The sequence below is a fragment of the Astatotilapia calliptera genome, chromosome 12, assembly GCF_900246225.1.
Source record: "Astatotilapia calliptera chromosome 12, fAstCal1.2, whole genome shotgun sequence".
NCBI classification, from domain to species: Eukaryota; Metazoa; Chordata; class Actinopteri; order Cichliformes; family Cichlidae; genus Astatotilapia; species Astatotilapia calliptera.
In genome coordinates this window covers 13,179,709-13,188,146 of record NC_039313.1, presented here as the reverse complement: position 1 = coordinate 13,188,146, position 8,438 = coordinate 13,179,709, and the positions used below count along the sequence as shown (strand labels likewise).

The 8,438-nt window shown below is 39.6% G+C and overlaps 1 protein-coding gene across 1 annotated transcript; it reads left to right on the top strand.

The window, feature by feature from the left end:
• On the top strand, positions 1-6,586 carry rnf180a (ring finger protein 180a). Its single transcript, XM_026187760.1, has 4 exons — positions 1-1,167; positions 4,474-4,711; positions 5,612-5,737; positions 6,128-6,586. The coding sequence occupies exons 1-4, from the start codon at positions 211-213 to the stop codon at positions 6,331-6,333; spliced, it is 1,527 nt and encodes a 508-aa protein (XP_026043545.1). The 5' UTR covers positions 1-210; the 3' UTR covers positions 6,334-6,586.
• The last annotated feature ends 1,852 nt before the right edge of the window (positions 6,587-8,438 follow it).

Sequence of the window (8,438 nt, the reverse complement as noted above, 5' to 3'; positions counted from 1 at the left end):
GTGGGCTAACAGGGGCAGGATAGAGAGCACCACTGCTCACCGCCTCTGCACTCGAACAGTCCCTGTAGCTCTTAAAAAGAGCTTCAATCTATACATCCAGAAGAAGTGGGAAAGAAGAGCAGGAAAAGGATGACAGGGGAAAAACCAGGCTAACTGGGTGAAGTTGCTTCAGATGTCTTCCACTGGTGGGCGAGGTGCTTCGAATGAGCCATGATGAGCTCCCATGTGGGAGCTTCTAGTGTAAATGTCTCGAACAGAGTTGGATGTAGCGAAGCTGAGGATGCTGGTGAGGAAACCAGTACTAATGAGACTCACACACCAAAAGTGGAGAGATCTAGGCAAAGGAGTGTAAATCCAGCAGGCGAGGGAAGGTCAAGCAATGTGCTGGTGAGACCTGCGCTGTCAGGTGGAAAAGCACGCAAAAAGACCTGCAGTGAGGACAACAAAGGAAGCTGGAGAGAGCAAAACCAAGACAGGGGCGAGGAGACAATAACTGCTGGAGATTTGGAAGGCAGAGAAAGAGGGAAAAGTATGGAAAGAAGAATGGCGGAAAGAGATGAAACACATGGAGATGAAGCACAGTATAGACAGAGAAGAGAAAGCATTGGAAGTTTGTCAAGTAATAATTCTGATCATCAGTTAAACAACATTTTGGAACTTGGAGAAGGATCGAGCAACTTGCAGAGAGGACACACCTGCTCTCGACTCCAGAGCACTGGCTGCAACTGGACCTTCACTTCCAGTTCAAACGCACTGTCCCGTCGGCCTGCTGCTCATACCAGGTCCATACCCCGGTCACCTCAGAGACCTTTATCCAGACCAGCAGCAGGAGACTTGCACCTCTACTCACTAAGTTCATTCAGGGAGCCAGATCCATTCTGGGTGGAGGTGAGACCAGGGTCAGCACCTGGGCGATCTTTGACCTTCTATGAGCTAAGAGGGGAGGGAGAGGATGAGGGTGATGAAGAGAACGTGGAGGATGGTGATGAAGGAGGCAGCGGGGTGGTAAGGGTGATGAGTCAAAGCGTGACCTCAGCAGTGGCACAACCTTGTGTTCCTTGTGAGAGGAGGATGAGTAAAAGGGAGAGGAACAGGATTAAAAGTCTGAGGAGGAGACAGCGAAGAAGGGAGAAATGGAGACAAAATCAACAGCAAGAGAGCAGACAGGTGACTGGCACTGCACACTGACATCACAGAGGTTTAAGTATCACCACGAGATGAGTCACAGAGGCAGTTATTAGATCACTAAATGATTTAGTAATTACTAGATCCAGTAATTAATACCCAGGATAATTTATTTTTTTTAATATGTAGTCTTTATGGACTTTAAGGATTAAAGACACACCAAATAACAAATGTTTTTAACTGAGTAAGTCCTGAGATTTATACTCAGGACTTACTCTTACTAAATAAGTATTTATAGCACAACATGGCAGGTATATGTAGTAAAGAAAGAAAGAAACAGAGGCTGCATGCACATAATCACGTGGTACAAAACAACAGGTACAAACATTAGGCCTGTTTCTGTTTTGTTGTTGTTGGGGCTTTGTTTGTTTGGTTTTTTTGCACTGCATCTATTTTTCACTGTTTTTACTCATGGTACTTTATATTACAGCATACACGTGTGTGTGTGTGTCTGTTTGTTTCATCTAGACTCTGGCTCTCGAAAGCTATATCAGCAACCAGCTCATTTCAATAGCCATTGTGTGCGTGGTTTAAAGTGGGGTTACATCTGAATTAGTTGCATGATGAGGCTTGGGCAGAGAGCCCTTCAAAACCGACCAGACAAAAGAGCAGATTCCATTTTGATTGGCTGCTGCAGAGCTGCAGTCACGTTGGCAGACTGAAATTACTCTGACTGCTCTGTTACCAAAAGTCAAATTAGTTTCTTCGACACTTTCGTATGATCGATTTCCTAATCCTTTGTCCTCCTACAGACTGTGCTGTTTTTAGTTAAGATATTCCTATCTGTTATTCATTGGACTTGGTGTGTAAATAAACTGGGTCATGCAACAGGACCTTAGCACACCAGCAAATCTGCTAGCATGGCTGAAAAAGAAAGGAAGAAAGTCCAGACCTACTCCCAAATAAAATGCTGTCGTGGGACCTGTGCATGAACAAATGCCTGCAAATCTGAGTGAACTGTAGCAACGCTGTAAAAAAGAATGGCTCAGATTTCCCCCACAATGATCTGAGAGACTGATAAAATCATACAGAAAGCCATTATTTAAACTTACTGCCGCTAATAATAGTTCTGCAAACTACTGAATGATAGGGTATGCTTGGTTTTTCATACGCTGTGTCTCCATTGCTGTATAGGCTTGATAAATAGATAACGATACTGTAGCATATAATGTGTTGTCGTTCATCTGAAGCTGATAGACTCTAGCAAAAACCAAATGATTTCTTCTTTTTTTTTTATTATGTCCTAATAATAAAAAAAAATAACGGATTTTCAAATAGGTTTGAAGGCGGGTGCATTTTGGTGTACACTGGATGAAGCCAGCTAGCTTCTTCCTTCTGCTTCCATTTATCCTAAGCTAAGCCAATCATCACCTTGCTCCTGCTCCACACCTAGCACACCCTTATATATTGATGTTCTCAGCTAACTTTCAGGAAAAAGGCATTTTTTCCTTAGACTGATAAAGACATTGAAAACCCAACATATATTCAATATGTTTTTAAACAATTACTTTTGCTACCCAGTACCCATTTCTTGCTCATTTATCATGTTGAATCTTTATTTCCATTTATCAGCTCTGTGAAAATTGAATTTCAGAAATTTTGCACTTATTCTCGATTGGGAGAATATAAAAACCTAGAACACACGCTGCTATTGGGCACACTGGTCAAATACCCTGGTTTAGATTTTGGATTTTCACAATAAGTTTTATCAATATTTTGTACACTACAGAATGTTTTACATTTTTTTAATCCCCTTTTTAAACTGTCTTAACTTACTGCATTCATGTGGCTGCCTTCTTGGTTTGTGCTGGCTTGTTTGAATTTGTTTGTGAGAAAAGTGTCGTAGGACAAAGCTAGAGGAGATGCTGTTGTATAAAAACAAACCACAGGATGTGATTTCATCCTGAGTAATGCAGAGACGTTTAGTGTTGGCTTGTTTCCAGCTGCTGGAAAAAAGCTAAAATGTGGTTTTAGCTGCTGTTCTGCAGAAACACATTTTGTGAAGGAAATGCAAATTGTTTGTGGTGCAGCAGCGCTATCAAATAGAGCTTCACTCAGTTATAGGTTTATCTATAAATTAGCAGTTTTTTTTAGTCTAAACTTTGGTTCTGTATGTCATAGAGCACACTCTTATTCATTTATATACCAGTATATGATTGTAACCTAGACAAAACTGGCATGTCACCATACATGTTGCCAGGAGAGCCTCAGCATCTATGCTTACTTAGACACCCTGTGCTCTGTGTTCTCTCCTCTCTTTAATGACACACCTTGGGAGGATGGGCTGATGTGACTGGGAAGTCCCTGGAGCTCCCCCAGGGTGAGAAAATAGTAATTACTTTGGAAACACCCCCAGGATTCTTTTTAAACAGTGAAGCTTCAATTCTCAGGGGTCTGCCAACACAACACGTGTTTGAGGAGGCGGTGGGTGACTTGGAAAGCCCTAGCTACTATTTTAAAAAAAGAGCTTTTGTTACATCATGGAGTTATAGCTGGAATTTGGAACCATAAAAAGTGAGTGATGAGGATAAATTAACTGTTGAGGAGAAAAGAGGAAGTAAGGAAAGAGTGTAGCAGATGCTCTGCATGATGAAAGAGAATACTAACCAGATCCAAAACCCACCTTCTGTTTTTATCCAATAGAGGTTAAGAGGGCTCATAGTAGGGCTTAACTGACAAACTGCAACAGATATAAAGTGACACATCCTAAGATGCACCTCTATTGGTTTTCCATGAAGTAATAGGAGTTTGAACTAATGCCTATGATGGGTCAGAATGCTCTCTCTAACAAACAATGTTTATGCTTTACAGTAAGATGTGTGAAAATGTAGGTAGGCAGACATTTCACTTGACTGAACTCACACCTGACACCCTCATGTCCTCACACATATTATTATGCTGTTTGGATGGGTGTCAAAGAGGGTTACATTCATCAAAAGAGAAAAGAAATTCAAATAGAAGAGAACTGTGAAAGAGGACATTTTCACTTATATTTAATGCTAACTGGTAGCATCTTGTAGTGATAATTTATACTTAACATCTCATACGTGAAGGGTCAAATCTCTGGATTGCTCTCTCTTATTGCTGTTATCCAATCCTAGGCAAGATACTAATATAACTGTCTCAGAGGTTAGTCCATATAGCCAAAACTGTGCAAAAATGGGTTTTATCATTCTAATATTGGAGCTTTAAATATGCACACATGCAAACATAAGCAGGTTTGTGGTCACACAAGAAAAGATATTTTTAACAATTAAAATGTTCTTTTCTACTTCTGTTTTTTCCCAGAGTTCAACAGGAAACCCATCCAGCAGCAGCAGTGAGGACGATGAGGCCCTGACTACCGGGGACAGAGAGGGCTACATCTGCGCTGTCTGCTTGGATGTGTACTTCAGTCCTTACATGTGCCACCCGTGCAATCACATCTTCTGTGAGCCCTGTCTTAGGACGCTGGCTAAGAACAGCCCCACTAATACCCCCTGCCCCCTGTGCAGAACAATCATCACACATGTTTTCTTCCAAAAAGGTGAGATGATGAGCAAGGACCACTTACTGTATAATCACTTAATCAAACTTCCTCAGCACTAAAGACTGAATAAAGCAAAAAACAACTTCATGTAAAAATCTGGCATTAAGGACAAACGATTTCAGCTATATTTTTATTCCTGTGTTGGCTGCTACACAACATCTAAGCTGCAGATTGTTCAGAGGGCCCAGCTGCAGATGTCCCACAGGGAGCAGAGTAGACCTAAGTTCAGCTTTGACCAGATGAGTCACTTAGACTGAGAAGACAAAATCAAACACAGTCTGAGCACTTTGATTCCGTGCTTTCTAATGGAAATAAGAAGTAGTATTCCCCATGGGTGGAAATGAACTGTAATAATAGGAGCAGATGTTTTAGGGTTTCTTTAAACCAGTAAAAAGTGGAACCCTAAAGCTGTAGGGAAACCTTTTCACCACAATGTTAAGCAGTATAATAGTAGTTATTACTGTAATAATATATGTATTGTGTATATTTCTGTGGTGTGTGCTAACAAATGTATTTTGTCACCTTGGGATAATTTATTAGATACAATTTTGGTTTGATTTTGGTCAAATTTATGAATCACTGAAAAACTTTTATTATTCATCCCACCTATTTCTAGATGTATATAGTAGCATGGATTAGATGGTGAGGAGGACTGTAGAAACACTGAGGGCTCTTGTTAATGATTAGATGACAAGATTAGACTGTCGTGTTGATTACCAGAGCCAAGGTCACAGAACAAGGAGATAATCAGAGAAGCAAGTGACGCTATATGTGCTGTTAGTGAATGTGTTGAGTAAATCAAACATATCTAGCCAAGCTATGAAGAAGTGATTAAAATGGTCGGGGTTTTTTTATTGCATTAACTTTGTGTCTTTTTTAAAATATGTATTTATATAGAGCTAAACCAAACAGCAAGAACATTCTTTCCAAAGGAATACCTTTCCCGGAAACAGAACTTTCAGAAAGCAAGCTGTGCAAAGTGGCCTCTCCCGAGCTGCAGAAAACTCTTCCGCATCTTTGGAGGCAAGTTTTTAATTCCCTCTAAAGTGGGGTCATATTTAAGCAACGTCATCTGCAACAACAGCAAAACTATATAAAGATAAAGCATAGCTAGTATTTTATGAAGCTGCACTTAAAGAGCGCTGTTGTTTTGTGACTTTTGACAATATGACGCGTGTATGCTGTGCTACCTATTTATCGTAATTGTACCTCAAGGCCTCACAGAAGACTAAAAATAATCCTGTGCACTTTTCATTTGTATGAATTTGTAAATGTCTTCAATAGCAGCTCTAGTTGTATCAAAATCTGTCGTCTAACATTTATCAAAACACTGAGGTTATGTGTGTTAATTACCCCAGAGGAAATTGTTGCTTTTTTAACTACACAAAATGACTTATTTCTCATTTAAACCAGGCTTCCAGAGGCAGTCGAGTCCTATTGCTAGACGCCAGTTCCCCCACGGAGAAGGCTACCCTCTGGACACCATGGATTTCGAGGATGACACTCGTGGCTGGCGATTTGACATGGACATGGTCATCATCTACATCTACTCAGTGAACTGGGTTATTGGGTTCTTCATATTCTGCTTTCTTTGCTATTTCTTCTTCCCCTCTTTTTGATGCCCTGGCAGCAATTTTGGGGTAACATAGAAATAAGGTAAGGCTGAAGATAAATTTGGGGTGGGTGGGGGTAAAGGGGAGTGAGGACATAACATAAACATGATGCAGCGAGCATGCAAAGGGGGGTCAACTTAAGCTGTAAGGTTTAATGAAAACGCAGTGAGTGAATTTCAAGCAGGTGAGGAGGTGTAGTAGAGGAAAACCATCAGTGTGCTAGCTTCACATCTCTAATAAATCACTGAAATAAGGAAAATCCAGTGTTCTCAGTTTTGTGTCTCAACAACACGAACAGCATGTTAATATAACATGTTAGGCTGCAGTGTTTCAACATGATCCCATTACACTTTTCAATGCCTAAACTTTTGTTTAACAGCACAGCCACTTGAACTGTTCCCAGTGTGATTACTTTTCTAATGTCCAAGGACATATTAATTTCAATGTGAAATTTTTAATTACCAACTTCCATCCACTGCAGACACTTCATTTTTAAGATGTGTTACTGTTGATTAAACATATTGTAATGCAGCAAACACTCAATGCAAAATAAGTTTAAATTGCATCCTTGTTGTATTCCTGTAAGTGGAATTAACCAAAATAATGAGCAGATCTTAGTTAAAAGAAAACAGACTGATGAGGGTCTAATAAGACTGTAGAGGTTGGATATCGCAATAAGAAAAACGAAACGAAACGTTAGAAAAACACACAAAAAAATGTGCTTTAAGGTATGGGAACATTCATTTGTGGTTTCATGAATGCTTTCCCCAACATATTACTAATGCTAATAATGCTTATACCTGATGGGGGCACCATGATGGTGGTGCAGTGCTGAGTACTGCTGGTTCTGGTTTTAAATGGTCTGGTCAGGTGAGGACTTTCTGTTTAGTTTGCATGTTCTTCCTGTTTCCCTTCATGCTCCCTCCCTTCTCTCTGGTTTTCCTTCCACAGATTTGGATGTTAGGTTACTGGTGAGTCTATATTGGCTACATGCATGTTTAGTTTAACTTATTACAATTTATATGAAATAACATTTAAACTTCATACAGGTTTGTAGATGCAACAAATTTTTATTTAAGACATTTTAGGTCATTTCTATTTTTTGCCAAAGAATTCACACATCTCACACATCTTACACATTTCAAACTTTTAGTTTGGGATATAAAAAACTCCTTTATTTGAACTTTTTCTACAAGTTTCCATTATTTCTATAGCAGCTTCATATAAAGTATGCACCAGGCTTTTAATCTCAGTGTGGATGCATTGCTCACAGCTCTAAAACTAGACATTAGTCAGTGCCGCTTAGCTTGCTGTAAATGATGGTTTAAGAAAATCTGTGTTTATTACATACTTCTGGTCCACTTTCCCCATACATTTCAATTTTAAATTATTTAGATCAACTTACATTGCATAAGGCTCAGAGACAAGTGTTTTTAGCTGGTTTCAGAGCTGCTAAGAAGTTGATTGCCACAAGATGGAAACTTCAAATGCTCATTTGGCAGCAATGGCTGCTCACTTTCATGGATGTGCTTATCTTAAACTCTCCATAGCCTAAATCTGTGGAGCTAAAGAAGGTGTAGTTAAACTTTGGGCCCAAGCTGTGGAGAATCTTAAATCTTTACTGAACTGATTGCTTCATTGGTCTCTGCTCTCTAGCCGTTCATCTCCCATTTTTTGTCTTGCCTCCTTTTGGACAAGTTTTTTTTTTTTTTTTTTACATTTTTTGTGTGTGGCTGTTATGGTTCTCTTTGGTTGTTTGTTTTTTGCTGAACTTTTACTGTAGTTGTTCATACTACTGATATGTTTATGGGTTTTTGTTTGTCCGAAAACATTGATCACAAAAACTTACTTTAAACTAATTGTCACTATACAGTAAATATCACAAACTAATTCTCTGCCTTGCCTTTTTTGTGCCACTAATATATGTGATTGCGTCTTCAACTCCACACGCAAGTCTTCCTTTGTGTTCATGGTAATGCATGTCAGGAAGAGCACTCCATACACATTCACTGATTTATTCACAATATCTGCTGCAAACTTTTCTATTTGTGGTTGTGAAAAGCAAGGAGAGAAAAGCACTCATCAACAGCCAGTAATTGATTCTGGCACTC

Excerpts from the sequence above, each read along its gene's own strand:
- rnf180a (XM_026187760.1), top strand. The coding sequence starts at position 211 with ATGATGAGCTCCCATGTGGGAGCTTCTAGTGTAAATGTCTCGAACAGA. Across the intron at positions 1,168-4,473 it reads AACAGCAAGAGAGCAGACAG|AGTTCAACAGGAAACCCATC; the intron begins GTGACTGGCACT and ends GTTTTTTCCCAG. Across the intron at positions 4,712-5,611 it reads ACATGTTTTCTTCCAAAAAG|AGCTAAACCAAACAGCAAGA; the intron begins GTGAGATGATGA and ends GTATTTATATAG.